The sequence below is a fragment of the Mus musculus genome, chromosome 19, assembly GCF_000001635.26.
Source record: "Mus musculus strain C57BL/6J chromosome 19, GRCm38.p6 C57BL/6J".
Lineage (NCBI taxonomy): Eukaryota > Metazoa > Chordata > Mammalia > Rodentia > Muridae > Mus > Mus musculus.
This window is the reverse complement of record NC_000085.6, coordinates 34,099,350-34,123,989: the sequence shown is the minus strand read 5'-3', so window position 1 is coordinate 34,123,989 and position 24,640 is coordinate 34,099,350. Positions and strand designations below refer to the sequence as shown.

At 40.9% G+C, this 24,640-nt stretch overlaps 2 protein-coding genes across 5 annotated transcripts in view; one reads left to right on the top strand and one right to left on the bottom strand.

The window, feature by feature from the left end:
* Positions 1–1,441, top strand: part of Ankrd22 (ankyrin repeat domain 22) — a 43,493-nt gene extending 42,052 nt beyond the window's left edge. The window contains exon 6 of the mRNA NM_024204.6: positions 452–1,441. Coding sequence (NP_077166.4) covers positions 452–529 — 78 coding nt within the window. The 3' untranslated portion in view covers positions 530–1,441. The remainder of the gene's footprint in view (positions 1–451) is intronic.
* Positions 1,303–23,047, bottom strand: Lipm (lipase, family member M). 4 transcript variants are annotated; one of them, NM_023903.1, is made up of 10 exons: positions 22,974–23,047; positions 22,674–22,887; positions 14,316–14,433; positions 11,883–12,081; positions 10,996–11,105; positions 7,728–7,864; positions 7,448–7,594; positions 6,054–6,125; positions 5,203–5,274; positions 1,303–2,860 (listed from the first exon to the last, which is right to left on the bottom strand). In NM_023903.1, the coding sequence occupies exons 2-10, from the start codon at positions 22,818–22,820 to the stop codon at positions 2,594–2,596; spliced, it is 1,269 nt and encodes a 422-aa protein (NP_076392.1). In that variant the 5' UTR covers positions 22,821–22,887; positions 22,974–23,047; the 3' UTR covers positions 1,303–2,593. The 4 variants fall into 4 exon arrangements, with proteins under 4 accessions (NP_076392.1, XP_006527529.1, XP_006527530.1 ...); XM_006527466.4 differs by having other exon boundaries at positions 1,431–2,860; positions 22,674–22,868; positions 22,974–23,017; XM_006527467.4 differs by lacking the exons at positions 14,316–14,433; positions 22,674–22,887; positions 22,974–23,047 and having other exon boundaries at positions 1,431–2,860; positions 10,996–11,050; positions 11,883–11,938.
* Positions 23,048–24,640: the final 1,593 nt, after the last annotated feature.

Here is a 24,640-nt window from a genome sequence, read left to right as displayed (position 1 = left end):
CATGGGAGTCATGATGAATTTAATTGTTCTTATTAAGGAAGGATCTCACTACTTTCATTTTTGAATTTTAAAAATATTTTTTTTCAGATTTGTGGTTAAATACGGCATGTTCAATATGCTGGGCAAGTACTCTAGAGCCAGGCTATATCTCAGTCCCGTTTTGCTTTTTACATTTTGAGACAAGGTCTCTCTCACTCACTTGCCCAGGTAGGCCTCATGATCACTTTCCAGTCTTTTTTAAGCATTGTTTTAAAGTATGTATATATATATATATATATATATATATATATATATATATATATATATATATATATATAATTTAATTTTATTTAGGACAGAGGCTTTTTAAAGCCTCCATGACATCTGAGAGTCAGCAGTCTGTCTAAAGTGTTGCCTACTCCTCACTGACACTCGTCTTTCCTCGAAGTAAATGATTTCCTTTTCTCTGCAGCATGGTGAGAGTTCACTGGATATCGCACAGAGACTAAAATTTTCCCAGATTGCACTAATGCTAAAGAGAGCCTCCTAGACCTGTGACTTCTCATGTGGTGATAAAGACACAGCCGAAGGACTGGATGTTGTCCAAATCATGGATTATTGCCCTATGGGCACTCAAGCTGGATGCATCCACTTTGTGACAAGCACTGGACTTAGGATGGTTTTTTACAGTGGAGGTCACCAAGGCCTTCATCTCTCCAAAGGACCCATTGCTCACGTTGGAATCTCAGTTGTCAAAACTGATTTTTAAAGAATGTACAATCCAGTGTCTTCTAAAAACAAGTCAGAGTTACCTGAGGTCACAGTCTCTCGTTCTAGTGATGTCATCCCTCTGAAGACTTGGCCCTACAACCTGTCTTGGGAGATAAATGGTTCATGTCAGGCCCCTTTACATACTAAGCCCAAAAATCAAAGTGTGTGTGCACTTGTACAGCATGGCTTGCATGTATGGGGAGTTAGAGATCCCAGAGTAAATATTCCTTTGATGGAAAATCTTCAATAAAAACATATGTTGGTTGTCAGTGGTGAGTTTGCCAAAACCATAGAAACTGGCACATGCCCCACCGCAGAACTGGTTTTTGTCATTGTTCCCCTGGGGGGTGGGGCGGGGCGGGGAGGGGCTAGATATGTGTACCAGCATGTGTTTTACCAGAAGTTTATAACTAAGTGTCTTTTTAGTTTGTAAGTTATATAAACATTAAAAATGTCTGTTCTAAATCCTTATAAGACTGGAACTGTAGTTCATGGGTAGAACACATGCTTGCTATACATAAATCCCCGGGGTCACCCCCAACACCAAAAATAAAGACTCCTTTGTGATTTATTTTCAACTTAACGTACAATAGCTAGGCATTATCCTCTGGTAATCTAATTTTGGTCTGTCTGTGACATTATTGGAGAACAAGGTAGGATAAATAAAAACAACTGACGTATTAATTTACTGATACATTTATAATAACAGTCATTTTTTACAAGAGGTTCAACAAAAATCAAATCTGGACATGTATACTAAGCTATATATAGACCCTAAGGGTACACATGGGGTCCTGAAGTCCCTAAATATTACTAAGTAATTTACCTAAGATTTGGTAACATTGGACTAACTTACCAGGCAACTCTGGGGGAAAAAAAGAACTTCACAGTCTAATGTATGTTTAACAAACAACTGTATATTCTCAACTGGAACTCCAACAGGCACAGGAGAGCTTTTATTTGTCTTCAGAGTAGAATGCCAAATAATACTCATAATTTACTACTGTCATATTTGAAATTGTGTGAAAATTAAAGAGTTTTCCAAGGACATAAATCTAGATCTATGCAAGAGTTTGGAGATTATCTAAGAGTGATTCGGCATTGATTAAAGGATAAAATACACAACAGTTTATTTCATTTTACTCATTTGGAGCAGCTGGTCTAATAGCAGATGAAAATCTTAGTACTGATACACAGACATGACATGGGAGCTACATAATTAATTTATTGGAAAACTCATAAATATCCTACAAAATAAGCTTTGAGATCCAACTTTAAAACTTGATTGTTTAGTTAGACTCCACCTACCCACAATGATTTCAGTTTTCAGTTGATGACCAAATAGCCTGGCTTCTTAAAGAAGTGTCTTGTCTTTATGGCAATGTGATGGCAAGGTCCACTTCATTTTATCCAAGTCAACAATCCAAAGATTTACAATTTTGATCCCTGCCCCAATTATTGCTTTTAATGCTCTAAAAATTCGACTTTCAAAAACAAAAATTATGTTGGAAAGGTTGAATGATGCAATGATAACAGTCTAGATACATCTTGTGGGTAAGTAAAAACTACATTGCACCATGACAAAGATAGAAAGCACAGAAAACCTGTGTTCACCAACTGAGTTTAACCAACTGGAAAAAGTGTAAGTATCAGCTTTCGTGTCAAATGAAGAAACAAATGAAGCTTTAATTTGGACCAGGAGGTCTTCTGGCATCTGGGTATCTCCTCTGTCCTTCTGACTAACTGATATAGCAGGTTTCCAAGTCTGTACATTTCTTTGAGCATCCATCCTCCCATGGCCCTGCCCATTCCGCATGGGGTTGTTCTAAGACTTGCAGGAGCTTCACAATTTGACCCTGCAGGTTCCCTGGGGAAGGTTGGGCTCCTGCTTCATCAGATGTATAATTTCATTGTAAACACGCTGAGGGGCATCCAGCCCCCAGATGAAATCCACATGAGCCCACTCAGGAATGTTCTTGTGGTAGATGAGGTTGGTTACTTCAGAAAGTAATGTTTTCACATCATCTGGATTTGAAAGCCAGTCTTGACCTCCAGTCCACATTGCTGTTGGGACCATCATATCTCGAACTTTGTACCTTATAGGAGTTGGCTAGGTAAAAAGAATAGTTTGAACTTCACATAATATTTTTATATACAAATTTCCAACTTCTCTTTCAAGTAAACATAATGTACATGCATTGAAAGGTTTGTAGGCTTTAGTCATGTAGACCTCTGTTAAGAGTTTATAGTCCAGGTCATGATTTAAGGAAAACTTAACAGGGTTCAACTTTAGTTTCTTTACTGGGAAATAGAGATAATATCTCTAAATCTTTACTATGTTGTTTGAGAAGGCATATAAATTAGGGCGTATGTGTGTGTGCATGTGTGTGTTTGTGTATTTGTATATGTGCTTGTATGTGTTGACAGGGATTTAACTTATGCATGCTGAACATATGTTCTTTATGCTCTACTGAGTCCCTCCCTACCTTGTATTTTAGACATTGAATTAACTTGTAATTGTTCTTATTAACCATTTTATAAATAAATATCCTTTTAAAATAATTTTCTTGCTAGTTACAGACACTCCACAGAAAAGACAGGGAAGCTATTACGAAAGCCTGTGTATCCACCACATACACAATGCAGGTTGAGCTTCACTGCACTTCCCAAACTGGGAGGAACCACAAGTCAGCCTCAGGCACTGAGCTACTCTAAACTAAGGGGGATAAAGTTAGATACTTGTCCCGAAGCCAGACTTAGCCAGACTTAGCAGCCCCCACATCATCCAAAGGAGTCTTCTTTATCCAGGGGACTTCACTTGTCCAGGCAATGCTGCTAGATTTTCCTGGCAGTCTGAGTCTTTGATATCATTCAACACTCAGAAATTTCCATAGAACCAGGGAGACCAGTTTCTTAGCAGAAAATCAACCACAAGTCACAGATTCAAACCCAGATAGCTTCTCTGACTTCCTGGCTCCCTAAGCACTAAAGTGCTTGCCTAATTTAGATGCAGAGCCAGAACACTCTGTGGTGTGAGTAACACTTGCCCTTTCTCATCTTCTGGACGAAAAGTCTGAGCTAAACTCCACCCAGCTCCAGCTGACACTATTGAATGGCATCTTCCCACACATTTGTTTGCTCTTCTCTTCGTTACCATTTTTCTCACACCTAGTCTTAGAGTCTGATATGTTTTCTCTAAAGGCATGATTTTGAAGAAGGTCAAGGGTGATCTCAAAGGAGTCAGAAAAGGTGACTGAGTTTGAGATGTAAGGGAGCCACACAGTTCCAACATGTTGTACCGAGGTGGATTCCTGCACTGACCGCTAAGTGTAATATGAGACCTCAAAGAAAGATTAGGTGGTGTGTATTCGGCTCCCCTCTACTTTGCATTTTATGAGTAATCTCTATATCTACTTTCATGGCAACTGAAAATCTTCAGTGAGAGTTTTATACTCAAAAGAGCATACACACTCAGTTTTTCAGTTTTGTTTCTCTGTGTTTCTATTTCACACTCTCGATGATGTAATAATGTTTGCATGGGTTTGTTTTGGATATTAGCTTGAAAATTATATTCATTAAGAGTATGACCAGAGAGAGAGAACTCATCTCTCTCTCTCTCTCTCTCTCTCTCTCTCTCTCTCTCTCTCTCTCTCTGTGTGTGTGTGTGTGTGTGTGTAGGGTGTGGTTTATGTGTGCATATGTGTGTACAAGTACATATACTATGAGGCAGTCTGTGTATGGATGGAGGTCAAAGGAGAAAATGGAACAACTTATCTCTCATCGTTTTCCCTGTTCCCTTGAGACAGGGTTCTCATAGAATCTAGAGTCTATGGTTTTTCTGGCTAAACTGGCTGGTCACTAAGCCCCAGTAATCTTTCTATCTCCCACACCCAATCCCCAGCACTGACTCCATAGACATGCTTGGTCATGCCTGGCTTGTTACATAAGTGCTGGAGGAATTCAGGTCCTCATGTTTGCACAGCAAGTGCTCTTACCCATGGGACATCTCCCCAGCCCCAAAGACATCTTAAGGGTTACATGATATAATGATTCATATTTTACAGACAGTACATCCTGAATCATGGCAGCCAATCTACAATCCCACAGGCTTGAGGTGCATAGTAATCCCCATTGACTGCTTCTGGCTCTTTTTCCTGTGTCATAGCACCACAGCATTTCTATGTGTATGCTTGTTTTGTTCTTTGCTTGCAAGAATCCCCGGTGTCTTGCTCCTGGGACAAGGTCAGTAAAACAGGCCTCCCATGCCCTGCTGAAATGAAGGGTCTGCTGGCTAAGCTGTATATTTTCCCATTTTTAGACGCAGTTAAAGTTGAAGTATCATCTTTCCTGCTTGAATTTCTGTAATTTATTCCTATCTCTGGAATAAGTTGCCACCCATTTCCAAAGGTTGGTGGGTTTTTAGTGGGTGGGAAAGTAAGTTGACACTTTTACCTGATTACATTTCTCCTGATTTTTGGTCTCACTTCCCCAGTCAAAGGCACGAAGTTCCCCAGAATTCACGGCCTAGAAAAAGAAAACAAGATATTGAAAGAGAGACATGGGTTATCTAAATGCTCAACTCATCTTCAGTTGTGAAAACATCAGAGAGCAAATCACACTGGGCTATTCTCCCACTCCACACTGGGAGTCCCTTTAGAGATCTGCAAAGCGTGAATCTGGTTCTTTTGGCAAAAAAACCGTGGAGCACAGCAGAGCTCTACCATGCCCATCTATTGCAGGAAGTGCATCTCTGGTGCATCATTGTGGGTGGGTGTTTGGTACAATTCCAGAGACAATGCCAAGAACTGTTCTATTGGACCCCTCTGTCTCTCCCCGTGACCCTACCCCTTCTTTTACACACACCCACACACAAACACACTCACTCACACACACACACACACACACACACACACACACTTCTCTGAGACTGCAAAGCTTGCACCAAGAACTCCTGTGAAGATTCCTTTCTGTACTTTGGCCCATCTTTGCATTTTTAGTCTGGCTTGACCATAATGCTCAACAAGTAGAAAAGGACAATTTGAAGCATAATTTCTTTGCTTCATCAGTGACTCCAGACAGAGAACCATCTTCTTTGAATCATCCTACTTTCAAGATGCAACAAAGACAGACTTAAGGCCCATTGTGCCCTTGCCTCCTCACTCTGGATAGTTCAACTAAGCTCATATCCAATAATCAGTGGCCAGATTTTAACCCAGGGTAAACAGAAACCATCAGGCTTCATGACTGTTACAGTCAAAATGTGCAAGGATCCTTATCTGGGGCTTCAAGCTGGGCATTCTGACCTGGCTCCAGTGGAGAATGTTCTGCACAGACGTTCCAGCAGGTGTATGGGCGACATACACATTTGCTCTGCTCTGTAACAAAGCATAATGACGTATGAGACCAGACACCAGACTTGTCAAAACCAGACCTCTATGTTGCCAGACTAAGAAATGGAAACATCATTAAATCAGCAGCCATAATCTTACATGGTAAAGGATATGTGCATGCCAATCAACTACCACTGCCTTCCTCTGAAACAACATTGCTCATCTAAGAATAGGTTCTCATTAAAAAGAAATGGCTAGTTTCAACCCTAACACTGAAAAAAAATAGATAAAGTAATAATAAATAAGTAACTTTACCAGAGATATTTAGGACAAAGACTCCAGTCCTGGTCCTAGCTCTATTACTTAATCTTAGGGTAGATCTGGGCAAGTTAATTAACCCTTAAATTCAGTATGCTAACATGTGCAGTAGAGATATTAATAATACTTGTTTAATGGGTTTGTTGTCAGGAGCAATTTATCCTGGTACAGTACAGATATCTGTTAAATGGTGGCTATAAATTAATTTTTTTCCTTTAAAAAGAAAAATTCTTGGGAATGAAAGACATTTCTCTGGTCAGTGAGAATGGTCCAGGCAGGAAGCCCTCCATTGTCAGTCCTCAATGAACCCCTGTCTGAAAATTCATGCCTTGGCCAAAGTCTCCCTCATTAATATCCCTGCTGGGTTAGTCTACCTTCACAAATTCTAGAGCAGCGATTCTCAACCTTCCTCATGCTGTGACCCTTTCATGCAGTTCCTCATGCTGTGGTGACCCCAATATCTGATATGCTGAGTACATGTTACCCCGGTTGGGTCATGACCCACAGGTTGAGAACCACCAGGCAGAGGATCAGATTCAGCTTGTTTTGAAGTTTGTTTCCCAGTCCCACGTTTTATTCACCAACTCCAATTTCATCCCTTCTCTAGGAATTATCTCCAGCCACATCATTTTGTACACTAATCTTCAGCCCATACATACTAGGGAACTCACCCAGTAATGCAATCAGTAGCGATACCCCAAACAAGCTAACATACCCATTTCTATCAAGGAACATCAAGTACAAATCAAAAGTTCCCTCGTGGAGTACAGAGATGGGTGATGGTTGATTGACGTTCATTTTTCTGGTTATTTTTTTCCCTGTAGGTTTCCAACTTCACCTACAATCTGTCAAGTAAGGGTCTGGCAATGCTTTTACATTAACGTTGCATTATCTCCTCCTGCAGCTTGCCCAACATTTTCTTACAATTTGGAAATTGCAAATTACAGGTTGCACACCGTTTTCTCTGACCCTTGGCTGGTGTCAGCTCATTTTCAAGTACTGAGATGCAAAACTCTCAGCTTTGCTTAGGAGATGATGTGCCCACTCACCATGTTCATATTGTTTGTGTTAAAACCTCCCAGGAGTAAGATGATGTTGCTGCAGATTTGGTCAAGAATCATCTGGCCACAAAGGTAAATAAAAAGCTGTCTGAAAAATCTAGTCTGGTATAAAAACTCTTGTCTGCCAAATAATACCTGTAAAGAGAAGAGGTAAAATAATGTCCATGACAAGATACTCAGGGAGAAAATGGTTTCCATTTAAAGCATTATTATAGGAAACTGGTCTGGAAGACTTTTTTGCAGACAGAGGCGCCTGGGTATCACATACCTTGATCATCATATCTGGCAGCAGCAGAAATTTGGTACCAGGACTTCTTGCATATTTAACAGTGGCTATAGGAGCTAAGGCAAAATACATTTTGATTTTATGAGCTAGCTCTGGCATTGTGGAAAATGCAATAAAGCCTGTAAGAGAGAAAAATTTATCACCGTGGGTACTAAATAGTTCAGAACTTATAAAATGCATATTTTACTTCTGTCAAAATTCCTTAATAATTATGTGTGATTATGTCTTGACCTTCCTCCAATGCAGTTGTAGGCTTCAGGGGCATAATGTGTGTGTGTGTGTGTGTGTGTGTGTGTGTGTGTGTGTGTGTGTGTGTGTGTTGTGGGGGACTCAATGCAAAAATGTCTGTGTTTCATATGTTACCTCTTACACTTGTTTTCAAGTAGGAAGTTCAAATTGAGTTAAATTGCTCAGCTCTTACACCTGGGTTAGAGAGAACATTTTCCCCAATATACTCTTGTTTAGTGAAGAAGAACCTATGGAAGAGAAAAGCTGTCCCATGAAGCCAGGACAGATCTTACATTTGAAATCAGGCATATTTGCACATCCTCTGTTTAGGATGATATCTCTAGTTCAAGGATGAGAAAACCTCAACTCATGACTTCTGTTCTATTCTCAGAAGGTGAATGGGTATAAGAAAAGACGAAATCCCTCTATACAGTTCTCTGCATCTGACTGGGTTTGCTAGTTGTATGCAAAGGCAAACACACAGGAGACTTGCTATCTCTTGCTCTCTCAGCTATACTGTGAGTACGAAACGATGGGAATACACATGCCTGTCCTCACCAGATTAATTCTGACCAGATTAGAACTCTACTCACATTTTGGAGAACCATAAGTAACCTTTCCAGGAAGACTGCTCTTCATGCGAAGCAAGTTCAAGGTTTTTGTTTTAATAGCTCCATGGTTTACCATTAGACTAATCTTTGATTTCTTACTCATACATTCCTCTGAAAACAGCATCAAGCCCTGCCATCAGCAGCTTTGCCTTGATGTTAAGCTGAACAAATTGAGTATAGAAAAACCATTAAAAAAAAAACCCTCTGGATTGCAGAGATATGAAACACGGTAGCTCCTCTATTTGTGGTTTGATGAGAGCCAGCAACACTGCAGCCCATTGCTGTTATCCAAAATTCAGATAAGGAAGTGGGAAACCCAGGCTTCTCTCCTTCATTAGAGTATCACTTAAAAATGAGTGCATGGAATTTGGGCTCTCAGTTCTGGCAGCCATTAGAATTTTTGATTCCCAATATGACATTATTTTTACAGGATGTCACACAATGTAAGCAATGATCCTCAGAGATTGTTGGAATTTTTTTTTTAATATGAAATTATCTGGTTTCATGAGTAAAACCCAAGAAGCCCTAGTAAACCACAGATCCCGACTGTGTTGTGAGTGATACAAAGCAAGGGAGAAAGATAGACAAAAATAGTCACTTTGCTGTGCTTGCTGTTCTTCAGAGTCAGGTTAATTTTTTTTTTTGTACAAATTATGCTATCTGCTTGAGAAAAGTTGCAGTCTAGAGCTTGGGTGTATCTAGTTTAGTCTTTGCAACTCTGTATGACATGTCCCCTGGGGATGAGTAAATTTGAGGGGAAATGCTGACGATTTGATACACATGAACTTTCCTATAAAAAGTTGCACTTGCACATACAATAGATTTTCTCGTCATTCTACCTCCTCCTTTGAATTTCTCGAAGTAAATACATTAAGTCCTTTATTTCTTTAATAGACTGAGACAGAGCCTAAACCGGAGGGATTTCAGACAGAGGTAAATGGCCACGGGAAACAAAAGCTAGTAAAAGGTAAGTTTGGTGACACTGTTTAATGACCAAAGAGAGCTTTTGCAGAAGCAAACCACCTGGGGAGTGAGTCTCCGTGGCCAGAGCGAGTGCATGGTCTGCTGGCACTGTGGTGTACTGTTGAGTTAGGGCAATGGCAAGCACCCTATGAGTTAACCCAGTGCCTATGGAAGGTTTTGGCCTGAAGTCATAATGCTTCAGTATGGTAGCAGGGTCAGAAGCATCCATGTCTGTTGCTCTTGGAAAGATTTGGCTTCCTCATCCCCAGTGGTTGTGGAGATGGAAGTAAGACTCTTAGGAGCTGAGGAATGTATTTGGAGAATTTCTATGCAATGAGCTTCCCTCATGCTACACTGGTTATTAGACATGTGCAAGTGCAGTTACTGGCTTCTTAAGTCATTATGTCACACTTTATTCATCTGTAAAATGGAGATAAAGATTTATTCCAAATGTCCTTCTTCTGTCATAAAGCAAAATGATGTAGTTAGTAAGTCTGCATATAAGGCTGTTATTATGAAAGCAAAAAACGATACGAAGACAATACTGAATCCGCTTAACTTCCTCTCTCTAATGAGTATAAACCTTGTTCTAGGAGCTAGACAAGTTACCTTTACTAAAAAGTGCAGAGATTTCCTAAGAAAACTGGTCTGCTCTCAACTCAGGGCTTAGCTTCAAAACACAGACAAAGAGCCCTAATTAGTCTCAGGAATCCTCATTCTGTTACACAGATCGTTCTTTATCTTACTGCACCCTAGCAACTGCTTCCCTGTTGGTTTAGGTCTGATATGAGGCCAGAATAGCCCCATTTCCATCTTCCATATAAGTGATGTTATCTTGAGGGGCTGTCATCGAAGTCTCTCAAATATTCCCTCAAAGCAGGATGTAAGCACCTGATCCCAGACACTGGTAAAGAGAAAAACTTGAGTTTGCACCACCATTTCTGCTTGTCATTCAGTAATAATACTCTCTGTCTTTCTTACTGCTCACTGTGAGGCCAACTGTGAACCCAAGGTTTCATTTGCTGAACACATTCATTTGGGGAAGGGGGAATGCCATAGAGTAGAAACTTCTATCTCAACTGTGCTTTAGACAAAACACCTGCCTTTACAGAGCTAACATGTATGATTGTATTATGTAGTTCAATCAGTTAGAATACCCATAAGAGGGAATTATTATCTACATTTTGCAGATGAAGAAACTGAAACCAGTGTGATAAAGGAATTGCTTTAGGGTATCATCTAAAGAATAGCAGAGATGGTGTTTGAATCCACACTTCTTTCTGCCACATCCGAGGCTTCCCTCAGTCTCTGTTCCCTGAAGCTTTTCGAGCCACTGAAGGGGAGCAGGCCTGGTGAGAGGAGTAATTACTGTGCCAAGCCACAGCTTGGGTCATAGGCTCACAGGCTCATACTTCTGTGTATACCAACCTTCTTTCCTGTGAACCTACCCATGGTGGTGCCCTGTGAGTAGCCGACATAATAGACCTTTTTCTGGCCCGTTTTCTGTAAGATAAAGTTTATCACAGCTGGAAGGTCAAACCTAGCCATTTCATCATAACTACAAAGGGAAAAGACAAAGTTATTCGACAATGATAAAACAAACAGAACATGGTCAGAATCCCCCAGGATCTGCTAACAAGTCCTCCCGACCAGTGTCAGTGTTGTTAGTTTGTCACCGTGTTCCTCAAAATCCTTGAGACGGATTTGTTTCAAACCTGAGAAATGTCTATTCTCTCTGGATGCTGTACTATAGTAATGGTTATTGAGAAGTTTTAAACTCACAAGCCAACTGCTGATGTGAAGCATGTCCTACCCTGCAACTAAAACAGCTCAGGGGTATGCAGATTTCTTTGCAGGATGAATGGTAACAAAACTCATATCTGACCAAATGCATAGAGAACAGGTTGACCATCAGTGGTTAGTAAGGACATTAGGAACTTGAGTAAAGCTATGGGAAATATTATTTAAGGTGACGACACACAGTGATTGTTAAATCCCTATTTAATGACACTTGGTCTCATGTCTTGGGGGTGGCAGTCCTGTTGTCCTATACGAGGGAGTTAATCCTAGATACTCACTCACACGGAAATGACTGGATACCTTTCCCACTCCATTCTCAATCACCTGACACCAGACACTGTTTTCAACCCACTAGCTAGACCTTGGGAGACACAGTCTTCCCCACACTCACCCACATCAGCACAGGATAATAAGAAAACTTGGGGGTTATTGAGTTGGGAACTACACAGCAATCCAAATACCACAAGTCACAATTCTTTACCCAGTGCTTCAGGGCATGTCGGTATCTACCTCCACCCTCAAAGTGTTCTTGTACCTGAAAGCCCAGAACTCATCTTGATCTATGGAGAGGGTCTTGTGCTTCCGAGACCAGGTGTTTCCTCTGCTGTTTCCCATCCACACATCAAAACCTGCATCTGCCAGAATAAAACCCAGGCTGTTGTTGGGCAGGTTGGAAATCCAGTTGCTAGCATCCCCAAGAAGACCATGTTGCAGTAACACCACTGGCCTGGATCCTGCAAACAAGAGAAAATTCCAACTGGTTGAGTGTTCTCTGCTCTTCTTGCTTTCTCTAAATATAAGGACTTGCATACCAGAGAAATCTACGCGCAAACCTTTCTTTTTATTGCTTGCTAGTTTGATTTTCTATAGTCAATTATTTAATGTTTTACAGTTTTAATTTCCTCCCCGTCAGAAAATAAGATTTTTGTTGCAAACAAACTACACAAGGAACAGATGCACACTGCCTGTTAAAGGAAAAAAAAAAGCACTAGAATTCAGTTCCCATTATTGTTTTTGAGGAACTTTTAGTATTAAACTGCTAGTATTATGTCTTCAGAAAATATTAGAACTGTTTCAGAAGAAGGTACCATAATGACGAACACACACATACATATGTACATATATAAAAAATAGTCTAATGGCAAAGACCCACACTTGAGGGAAATGTTATAAGCTGGGTGTGGTGGCACATACTTATAACACTAGAACTGAGGAGACTAGTTCAGACGATCATGAGTTTGAGAACAGCCTTGGCTACACAGCAAGAGGTCATAAAAATTAAATAAATGAGTAATGGTAATACATTACAGCCCACTAGGTAATAAGCAGAGCTGTAAGAATATCATCACATGGGGGCTGTATTGCACACCAATTGGACTCAAAGGCTTTTTAAAATGTCAACACTCATGCCGTGTGACCAGTCAGCAGCCTGTGTATACAAACTTTTGACCCTGGTTACCTCTATACCCAGTAATCAGCACAGACACTTGACAGGAAGAAGGACACCTTGCCCAAGCCTGTAGGATTTGTGGAACTTAATGAAAAGCCTCTGTTCCCAGGGCACTCATTGATGTGCATACTTCGTTCCTTCATCTCACAGATACATCTATTAGCCCCATGACTATTCCCCACAAAGTGTTTGCTGTTGCAGACACATGAATGAAGAGGTAGAAGCCCTCGCTCTCATTGAGGTTTCACTCTGGTGGAGGAGAAAAAGACAATAAGCCATCATGAAAATCTGTCTTTAGGCATAGTAAGGGAAAATAGGAGATGTGACCCCAGGTGTCAATAGACAATACGAGGCTGGCTTCTGCCTAGGGTGGTCAGGAAAGAAGAAAGGTCTGGGAAAACTTCAAAGAAGAAAGTGTAAGTTAAAAGACCCTGGCATGGAAATGGAGCAGACACACAGCAGGTCCAGCTACACAGCCTGAGTTAAACACATTCATTTTGAAAGGGCTACAGGTGTGCCTATTGGGATGAATAGAATTCTGACACTTTTATACCACAGACCAGTAACATTTTGCCAGTGGTAGATAAGAACATGGACTATATTCTGATAAATATCTTGATTTGAATGCCATGTTAACAGGTATTACTGTGGACTTTCCGGTCTAGTCACACAGCTGTGTATGGCAGAGTGAAGAAGAAAATTACGTGAAACTGAGGGTGTGAAGCACTTGACATTATAGCTGGCATTCAGAAAGGACACGAGGAGTTACATTTTGGCACCCATGACAGACAACATAGTTGCTGTTATATATGCAGAGCCAAATATGTAAAGCAGAGAGCACAGTGGAAACAGGTATGTGCAAGCTTTGTTGACAAGGATGCATGTTTACAAAACAGTGTCAGCCCAGAACCTCATATAAAAGTGAAATTAAGCAAATGCCACATAAACACACTGAAAATTTAAATTTGTGCACCTAGAGCCTGGTTCTTAGTCTTTAGTCGAAAAATGAGGCAACATCATGAATATTTAAGGTGCTCTTTGGATTGGTTACACATTGTACAGTGTTGACGAAAAGGTAGTTCATAGGAGCTCATGATGAACGAAAGCTCCCTTGTGGAATTTTCAAGGGATCACCAGGAATGCTCTAGAGTATTTATGTAGGAGGGGTTTGGAAATGGATGAAGTGCCAGAATGCATGAAAATGGATGTTTTGTTTTGTTTGTAGTGATGGTGATTGAACCCAGGTCCCCAAAAATGCTTGTTATATGTCCTTCCCCTGTGATCCTTCAGCAGATCAAAGGTATTTTTGAAACATACCTCTGAGATAGTTGCTTACTATGAGTATGGATGAAATATACTCTGGCAATGTAGATAGGGATTACTCGGGGACTGACTCTATCATTCCCCCTAACCAAAGGATCTTAGTCTGTCCTAAGAACCAAAACTTAATTCCAAATATCAAGAAAGTCTGGGCTGCAAGAAGACTGTCATGTTGGAGTGACACTGAGTAAACCATACCTTCCTTCTTTAACCGTGTCTGTCCCCGAGGGATTCTGTTCACAGAAAGGATGTACCCATCTTCCGTTGCAACTTCATACTCCTCACTGGGATAACCCTTGTGTTTGATGATTTCGCTCTAAGGAAAAACAAACAAAAGCCTCAATATTTATTTAGACTTCAGGTCTACATGGCCACAATCCCAACAACTCAAGGGTAGGAGTAGCTTCTTTGGCATTGCAAGAAGGTCCTGGTCTCTCCCTAACTGACGCTACTTAGGTCAAACCAGCTAATTCTCCTTGGATTTAAGTGTGATTAGTTTTTATATTTTGCAGTATTGGTGAACAAACCTGGGGCCTTGCAAGTTAAACAAATGCTCTCCAACTAAAGTATACCCAATTTCTCTCACTTTTTTTATTATCCTTACAGAGACTAAACTGGATCCTGGTTTTTCAGAAGCTGGGAAGGCAATTCTGTCAGCCTTACCTAGGCACTTTCTAGGAAGGCAGAGCATGGCAATAAGTCACTGGATTAGGAGCTCTGAAGGTAGATCTCAGCAATGTGTGTTTCAGGTCTTCACAGAATTCTGATACTTGAAAAACACCGAGCCAGAACACAGACTCCAAAGCCAAGATGTGCCTCAGAGACATCCAGGACCAACAGATATATAAATTCTTGGAGTCAGGTCAAGAAGCCAGGCTGTTGTACTGTAGGGCCTGTTCTGGGGTGACTTGGGACTTCTTCAGCCCCACAGTCCTGTAGATGTCTTTAGTTTTAAATTAAAAACCTGAAGAACAATAATTCTTTTTTTTCCACTTTTTATTAGGTATTTAGCTCATTTACATTTCCAATGCTATACCAAAAGTCCCCCATACCCACCCACCCCAACTCCCCTACCCACCTACTCCCCCTTTTTGGCCCTGGCGTTCCCCTGTACTGGGGCATATAAAGTTTGCGTGTCCAGTGGGCCTCTCTTTCCAGTGATGGCCAACTAGGCCATCTTTTGATACATATGCAGCTAGAGTCAAGAGCTCCGGGGTACTGGTTAGTTCAGAATGTTGTCCAACCTATAGGGTTGCAGATCCCTTTAGCTCCTTGGGTACTTTCTCTAGCTCCTCCATTGGGAGCCCTGTGATCCATCCATTAGCTGACTGTGAGCATCCACTTCTGTGTTTGCTAGGCCCTGGCATAGTCTCACAAGAGAGAGCTATAGGGGATATGGGACTGTTTAGATGGTCAACTTGATCCTGATTCAACTTAGGTACCTGGTATCTGTCCAGAAATTTGTCCATTTCGTCCAGGTTTTCCAGTTTTGTTGAGTATAGCCTTTTGTAGAAGGATCTGATGGTGTTTTGGATTTCTTCAGGATCTGTTGTTATGTCTCCCTTTTCATTTCTGGTTTTGTTAATTAGGATTTTGTCCCTGTGCCCTTTAGTGAGTCTAGCTAAGGGTTTATCTATCTTGTTGATTTTCTCAAAGAACCAACTCCTCGTTTGGTTAATTCTTTGAATAGTTCTTCTTGTTTCCACTTGGTTGATTTCACCCCTGAGTTTGATTATTTCCTGCCGTCTACTCCTCTTGGGTGAATTTGCTTCCTTTTTTTCTAGAGCTTTTAGATGTGTTGTCAAGCTGCTAGTATGTGCTCTCTCCCGTTTCTTCTTGGAGGCACTCAGAGCTATGAGTTTCCCTCTTAGAAATGCTTTCATTGTGTCCCATAGGTTTGGGTACGTTGTGGCTTCATTTTCATTAAACTCTAAAAGGTCTTTAATTTCTTTCTTTATTCCTTCCTTGACCAAGGTATCATTGAGAAGAGAGTTGTTCAGTTTCCACGTGAATGTTGGCTTTCCATTATTTATGTTGTTATTGAAGATCAGTTTTAGTCCATGGTGGTCTGATAGGATACATGGGACAATTTCAATATTTTTGTATCTGTTGAGGCCTATTTTGTGACCAATTATATGGTCAATTTTGGAGAAGGTCCCGTGAGGTGCTGAGAAGAAGGTATATCCTTTTGTTTTAGGATAAAATGTTCTGTAGATATCTGTCAGGTCCATTTGTTTCATAACTTCTGTTAGTTTCACTGTGTCCCTGTTTAGTTTCTGTTTCCACAATCTGTCCATTGATGAAAGTGGTGTGTTGAAGTCTCCCACTATTATTGTGTGAGGTGCAATGTGTGCTTTGAGCTTTACTAAAGTGTCTTTAATGAATGTGGCTGCCCTTGCATTTGGAGCGTAGATATTCAGAATTGAGAGTTCCTCTTGGAGGATTTTACCTTTGATGAGTATGAAGTGTCCCTCCTTGTCTTTTTTGATAACTTTGGGTTGGAAGTCGATTTTATCCGATATTAGAATGGCTACTCCAGCTTGTTTCTTCAGACCATTTGCTTGGAAAATTGTTTTCCAGCCTTTCACTCTGAGGTAGTGTCTGTCTTTTTCCCTGAGATGGGTTTCCTGTAAGCAGCAGAATGTTGGGTCCTGTTTGTGTAGCCAGTCTGTTAGTCTATGTCTTTTTATTGGGGAATTGAGTCCATTGATATTAAGAGATATTAAGGAAAAGTAATTGTTGCTTCCTTTTATTTTTGTTGTTAGAGTTGGCATTCTGTTCTTGTGGCTGTCTTCTTTTTGGTTTGTTGAGGGATTACTTTCTTGTTTGTTCTAGGGCGTGATTTCTGTCCTTGTATTGCTTCTTTTCTGTTATTATTCTTTGAAGGGCTGGATTCGTGGAAAGATATTGTGTGAATTTGGTTTTGTCGTGGAATACTTTGGTTTCTCCATCTATGGTAATTGAGAGTTTGGCCGGGTATAGTAGCCTGGGCTGGCATTTGTGTTCTCTTAGTATCTGTATAACATCTGTCCAGGCTCTTCTGGCTTTCATAGTCTCTGGTGAAAAGTCTGGTGTAATTCTGATAGGCCTTCCTTTATATGTTACTTGACCTTTCTCCCTTACTGCTTTTAATATTCTATCTTTATTTAGTGCATTTGTTGTTCTGATTATTATGTGTCGGGAGGAATTTCTTTTCTGGTCCAGTCTATTTGGAGTTCTGTAGGCTTCTTGTATGATCATGGGCATCTCTTTCTTTATGTTTGGGAAGTTTTCTTCTATTATTTTGTTGAAGATATTAGCTGTCCCTTTAAGTTGAAAATCTTCATTCTCATCAATTCCTATTATCCATAGGTTTGGTCTTCTCATTGTGTCCTGGATTTCCTGGATGTTTTGAGTTAGGATCCTTTTGCATTTTGTATTTTCTTTGACTGTTGTGTCGATGTTCTCTATGGAATCTTCTGCATCTGAGATTCTCTCTTCCATTTCTTGTATTCTGTTGCTGATGCTCGCATCTATGGTTCCAGATCTCTTTCCCAGGGGTTCTATCTCCAGCGTTGCCTCACTTTGGGTTTTCTTTATTGTGTCTACTTTCCTTTTTAGTTCTGTTTGGTTTTGTTTTCCTGCTTTTCTTTAAGGGCCTGTAACTCTTTAGCAGTGCTCTCCTGTAATTCTTTAAGTGACTTATGAAAGTCCTTCTTGATGTCCTCTATCATCATCATGAGAAATGCTTTTAAATCTGGGTCTAGATTTTCGGTTGTGTTGGGGTGCCCAGGACTAGGTGGGGTGGGAGTGCTGCGTTCTGATGATGGTGAGTGGTCTTGATTTCTGTTAGTAGGATTCTTACGTTTGCCTTTAGCCATCTGGTAATCTCTGAAGCTAGCTCTTATAGTTGTCTCTGTTAAGAGCTTGTTCTTCAGGTGACTCTGTTAGCCTCTATAAGCAGACCTAGGAAGGTAGCTCTCTCCTTAGTTTCAGTGGGCAGAGTATTCTCTGCAGGCAAGCTCTCTTCTTGCAGGGAAGGTACCCAGATATCTGGTGTTTGAACAGGCCTCCTGGCAGAAGTTGTGTTCCACTCGCTAGAGGTCTTAGGATCCCGTGTGGAATCCTGTGTGAGCCCTTGTGGGTGTCGGGTGACTCTGCTGGCAAGGTACCCCGGGGCTCGAGTGGAGCGGAAGGGGCTTGTGCCCCAGGTCAGGCCCGGGTAGTCTGCTTCCCTATTTCCCGCAATCTCAGGTTCCGTGCGATTGGATTGGGGCAGGCACTGTGTTCCACTCACCAGAGGTCTTAGGATCCCGTGGGGAATCCTGTGTGGGCCCTTGCGGGTGTCAGGTGACTATGCTGGCAAGGTACCCTGGGGCTCGAGTGGAGCGGAAGGGGCTTGTGCCCCAGGTCAGGCCCGGGTAGTCTGCTTCCCTATTTCCCGCAGTCTCAGGTTCCGCGCGATTGGATTGGGGCCAGCGCTGTGTTCCACTCACCAGATGTCTTAGGGTCCCATGGGGAATCCTGTGTGGGCCCTTGCGGATGTCGGGCGACTCTGCTGGCAAGGTACCCCGGGGCTCGAGTGGAGTGGAAGGGGAGAACAATAATTCTTAAGCTATTAGACTGAAAAGAAAAACCCTCTGTGGATTTGAGGATAACTATAAAAATGCTATGCATAAACTTTTTTTTTTATGCAATTTCAAGGGTCTCAGACTCCTTCCTGCCTACACTGGATCACTGGCTAAACATTTCTACTTCAGACACTAGTGCATGCACAAACTTTTCCTCCTAAGCTGTCTCACAGTGCTTGCCATCAGAGAAATGGACTATCTCAATCAGGGGCTGCTGAGAAATGACTACGAGAGAAATCACGTGCTGAAGGCCAAACACTAAACACAGAGCAACAAGCATAGTGACTAAGAAGAAAGGCCAAGGTCTCACTCAGAGCTCTAATCCAACACACACATTTTCACTACAATATTGAAAACCTTCGCTCCTGTTCTTTCTTCTATTCCTCTGCTAGATCACTCTAGGTAGGATAAGGCAAGGACTACACATAGAACATTAATTACAGTGTTTAACACCAACAGTGGGTACTCAGTAGGCGTCATATACAATTAAAACTCAATAAGTACAAAATTAAAACTCAAATAACAAAATATTATGGAATTTAGTGTGCATGTGTGTGTGTGCATGCACATGCATGTACCTAGCACCATTACACAGTTAATTTAGGTAGTTTTGATCAGGCATCAAGCATACTTAGAGGATTTATCAAGACACAGATTGCTGGACTCCATTCTCAAACTTTTGGCAGATCTGGGGTGGATCTAAAACTCTGATGTTTCTAATAAGCTTCCAGATATAGTTGAAGCTGCCTGTTCTAGAGAGACTATCATTTCAAGAATCACTGCTAGGGACAGTTTGGATAGCTAAGATACATACATGAAATGTTAGAGGGCTTCTGAGAAGATTTATGCAATTCGTCATCAAGGGGTTATGTGTAAGTAATGGTTTAAGGGTGGGATGGAAGGAAGGAGGAGAGGAGCTCTAGACCCATGAACGAGATTAGTTAGGAAAAATTTTATGGAGGGGGCAAATTTGAGCCTATCTAAGACTGAATAGGAACTACCTGACAGAGCACAGAAGGTAGAGGTTAGGGGCACGGGTATCTCAGAAAATGATTATATGTTAGTGAACATTGTCAACAGGTGCTCACAGGCTATATGTGACAAGAGAGCTCACACAGGATAATATTAAGACACAGATTTGTCTACATAAAAATACAGATCTAACATATTCTATCGAGTAAAATGTTTTTATAGACATTTATTTTTCTTGTGGTTTGAGACAAGGTCTCTTTTCCTATGTAGTCCTGGATCAGAACTTGCTATATAGACTAGGCTAGCCTTGAATTCACAGAGACATGTCTGCTTCTGCGTATTGAATGCTGGGATTAAAAGCATGTGTCACCATGCTCAGCTGCATAATCAAATATATCGCTGTATAAATACGTATATGCGTATATGTGTATGTTAACACACCACACACACACACACACACACACACACACACACACACACACTTTTCTTGAGTTAGAGCCTCATTGTAGCATCCAAACTGGACTTGAGCTTGAGCTTGGAACGTTTTGCTATCGTTAAGTGTAAATTAAAAATTCTAACCATATTTAATATTTACCTTTCAACCTGATTATCTATTTAATTTTTTTAACCTGGAGGAAAAAAATCAGTTATGTACATTAAAACAATACTTTAAGAAAGGTTAGCCCAACAGTGATAGCACACACCTTTAATTCCAGCTCTGCAGAGGCAGAGGCAGGTAATCTCTATGAGTTTGAGGTCAGCCTGATCTTACAGAAGTAGTTCTAGGATGGCCAAAGGACCCTGCTTTGAAATAAAAGTTTACCCTTTGTTATTGATCATTTTTGAAAACATTGGTATGTATGTGACATATGTTACATATAGTGATTATATGGTATATACCTCCATACCTAGCCACAAGGATTCTTAATATACTCCTTGCATATGAATTATGCTTTAAAGTATATCTGCTCCCTAGATGGTCTAACCTGGGATAAACATGCACACCAAAAAATAGAACGTGATACAGAAAGTTGAATAATGTTCTTGGAAGCTGTTTAAAATATTGGGACATTCTTTGTGATACATCGTGTTAGTAGAAAGTATTAGAAAATAGGAAATTGTGTATGGTGCTCCTTAGTCTTCTCTTAGAAAACAGAAAGATTCAGAAGAAAATGGCAGGACATGAAAAAGATGTTGGTGGTTAGCTCAGTGTATTAATGTATTAATAAACATTATTGGCATTTGAAGTTCTTAGGTTTCCTACAAGGGCTATATACTGCTATTGTAATACAAGTATGAACTTTTAAAGGTCAACTGAACTGTAACCTATTTTCATCTTGAACATGACATGCTCTCAGCTGTCCCACGTCCTCAACACGCTGACCTCTTTGTCAACCACCCTCTTCCTACCTCCTATTTATTCTTCTGACTACAGGCTACAAAATATTTTCCTACATTCTGGATTAGTTTCCCCTCTTTTCATGTTTTTCTTGCCTTTGCTCTTAGCCCTGTGGTAAGTAATTGAAAGTTTGTCTTTTGTGCTGGGTTGCCAGCTTTTGATTTTCTGAGATTTCTCTGTGGCCATGGTGAATAGAGTGACTTCAGGCACCTGCAGTGCTGGAGTCCAGCACCTTCCAGAAATTCCGACAGCCTGGAGGTGCTGGACAGGTGCTGTGACTGGTCTAGGAAAGCAATCTTGGCCAAACGAACTTCATGTACCCTAAAACTTGAGAAATCTGTGTGGAACATTCAGGACTCCTGAGGATCTGCAATAGTGTACCAGGAGGACAAGCATCAACTAAACATTGAACAGGTCAAAGAAACCTCCATAAACTGTAGATATTTGCATTCTGTAGACTCAGGACATTTCCACAGTCTGAAAGTCTTAGAGGCCATGCCAGCCATCAGAATGGTAGAGGAAGTCTGATAGTACTATAGAGATTCAGAAAAAAAATCATTTTTCACAAGCTGTTGTTTTAGAAACCATGCAAAAAAATCCTAGAGGAAAAAGTTAATATAAAAAGGGTCTCCAGTCACCAAAACCTGTTTTCTCTTTTGATGGAGATATTAGGTGAGACTGCAGAATGTCCAACACAATCATGTCACTCATTTGGAAGTCGATTCTCCACCCTGTCATCCGGTGGGGTTTCTTGCACAGCGGCTATAATTACAGGCATGTGCTTAGGCGGGCCTGAATTTAAATTGTAGGTCTACCAAGCAGAGTGGTGGGGCTTGTTTAACCAGTTTAGATGCTTCTTTAATTTCAATGCCTTGATGTGAAGAGTATAGATAGTCACATCGCCAGGATGGAGCAACGAAAAGGAAATTGTATCTCTACTACATTTTATTACGATGCCTACTATGGAATAAATGGTACTGTACTGTGGTCATGAACTGAAACTTAAATCGGGGTTTGAGAGTAAACACAAAAATTCCCCCAGAAGACGTCTGAAGAGGTGTGTCACCCTTAGTCTTTCTCACACGCCTTCTCTCGCACAAACAGACCTCTCCTTGCTATTTGACAGCATCCCAAGAAGGATAAGAGCAGGAGCTACTAGAAGTATATGCTCTCATGGCAAGAGCATAGGAGTGATGCTTTTTACCAAAGAGAACAAAGCAAGAAAATAAAAAAGACAAAATGAAAATCATCAGGGTTTATGACAGGCCCCAAAGCTTTCAAGTACTTCCTTGTCTGAAGGTTCAACGAAGAGTTAAATTGTTCTTGAAGCCTAAAGAGATTAAGCCATTCACCCAAAACAACTGAATTTGATTGGGGAGGTCCCCCCAGCCCCCCCCCGAAATCTACTGACAACCAGTTTAGCTTCCCTCCAGTGTGTTGTTGTTGGCATCATACTATCCTAGCATGTTCTAGCATGAAGCATCTCAGTATATAAAACACAGCATGCAGTCACTTCACAAATGCAAAGGTTAATACAGCCCTCACTTCCCCGAAACATGGAAATCCCCAACTTACAACATTCATGAATGCTTCTGGATCCGCAGCTTTCGTGGGCAAATGTCCCGAGTTCACATTTCTTTGGAGTAAATACGCTACCAGAATCAGAAGCCATATCTCCACTCTGTGCGAAACAGTCCACACTCTTGACAAGATTTCTGACATGGTCCAACATCGGCATTTGCTTTGTTGCTAAGGATGTAACAACTACATCTAGAGTCAGAAGAAGAACCTGTCGGTTTAAAACATCTTTAGTGGGGTTTTCAGTGGCAAAAAAAATATATATATATCTGAAGCAGATTAAACAGGTTTACTTACAGGAATGAAAGAACACGGTGTAGGCTGCAAACATTGCTTAGAATGTCACAATGCTGCCTAGCTCCTCCTGCTCCTCCCTCATTCATCTTGTAAACACCAATCCTTCCACTGCTAGGTGTGTCCAACTTTCTTTGTTGCAATGGGAGTTTCATGCATGTTAGTATAGCCCACAAACTCCTGTTCCCCGTCACCATGTAGAGGCCATAAAAAGCACAGCCCCCTTATGCTTAGTTCTCATCTTTCTTCGATTAAATAGCAAGAGGTGGAACATGCAGAATACACTGGCGGTTCCATAGTTACATGTGATGGCTTCCATCATCTCTGTTCTGTGGCTGAAGATCAAATTCAGTGTTAATTACTTTTATGTGGAGTGTCAAAAGTTTTAAGAAAATTCCCCATTCTTAGTGCTGGATTAGAAAAAAAAAATTGTAAGAAAGCAATCTAGGTTTATCTTGTTTCTCTAGCTCAATCCGTACATACCAAATTTTAAATTTGGTTTGTAGCTAATAGTTAATTGTTAACTGTGATACCTAGTAATTAAATCACCAGAAGTAACCCAAATAATGAGTGGTAGCCTAGTTGTTTTAATGAACTAAATGTCCCAGTTCAGCAGACAGTGAGGCAATGCAAGTGGCTCTTTGACCTCCTGTTAATCAGCAAGAAAGAAGTTCATTATTTTAAGTAAAGACTGTGCTTCCAAGTTAATAATAATAAAAACGAGATAATTTTTCTACTGCTACGTCAATTCTTCAGCACTAACAGCAGCTACACCCACTTGCAGACTTGGAGAATGTGGTGGGTGAAGAAGCCAAATCAAAGCTGGAAAGGTGAGTCTCTGGGAATGTATCTTCCTGAGTGACTCAGCCATCCCCATCCTTGCTGGCTGGGTAGGTGTGAAGAGGCAAGCCTGTGTCTTTATCTGGGCTTGGCTGAGCACTCATTCACAATATTATTGATTGCTATTGAGTTACAGAGGAGTGAATTGACCCAATTAGAAAAAGCCAGAAGGAAGGACTACCTACACAAAGCCCCTCTTCGAATTCAGGGAGACTGAGCTTTACTCTAAAGTTATGCAAAAATGAGCTCTCAGAAGAGACTGAGCCTCCCACTGCTGATAGTTTAGGATTTTAAAATACTGTAATACCCAAATGAGGGGAGCAGGGCTGGGGGTAGCTTTCATTTTCATTTCAGAATTAAATGATCCTGTCAGCATTACCTAGTTAGGTTGTGGCAAGGCAAGAAATAAAACTACTGGGACTGGGGGTTTGCCTCAATGGTTAAGAGCACATACTGCTCTTATAGAGGCCCTAAGCTAAGTTATCAGTACCCAGGTCCAGTGGCTTATAATCACCTACTCCAGCTCTAGGGGATTTGGCATCTTTTGGCCTTAGTGAGTACCTGTCCCTATGAACATATGCGCGCACACACACACACACACACACACACACACTTTTAAACATAAAAAAATCTTAAAAAGCAGATTATCTTTTTTCAATTTTATTTATTTACTTTTAATTTCATGTGCATTTGGTGTTTTGTCTGCGGTCTAAGGGTGTCAGAGCCTGTAACTGGAGTTACAGACAAACAGTTTTAAGTTGACATGTGGTTGCTGGGAATAGAATCTGGGTTCTCTAGAAGATCAGCCAGTGCTCTTAACCGCTGAGCCA

What these genes read in the sequence shown, in the direction of transcription:
- Lipm (NM_023903.1), bottom strand. Translation starts at nt 22,820, where the DNA reads ATGTCAGAAATCTTGTCAAGAGTGTGGACTGTTTCGCACAGAGTGGAG. An exon ending in CAGAAGCATTCATGAATGTT is followed by an intron (nt 14,434 to 22,673) that starts GTAAGTTGGGGA and finishes GTTTTTCCTTAG; the next exon opens with AGCGAAATCATCAAACACAA. An exon ending in TGCCAGATATGATGATCAAG is followed by an intron (nt 7,595 to 7,727) that starts GTATGTGATACC and finishes TTCTCTTTACAG; the next exon opens with GTATTATTTGGCAGACAAGA.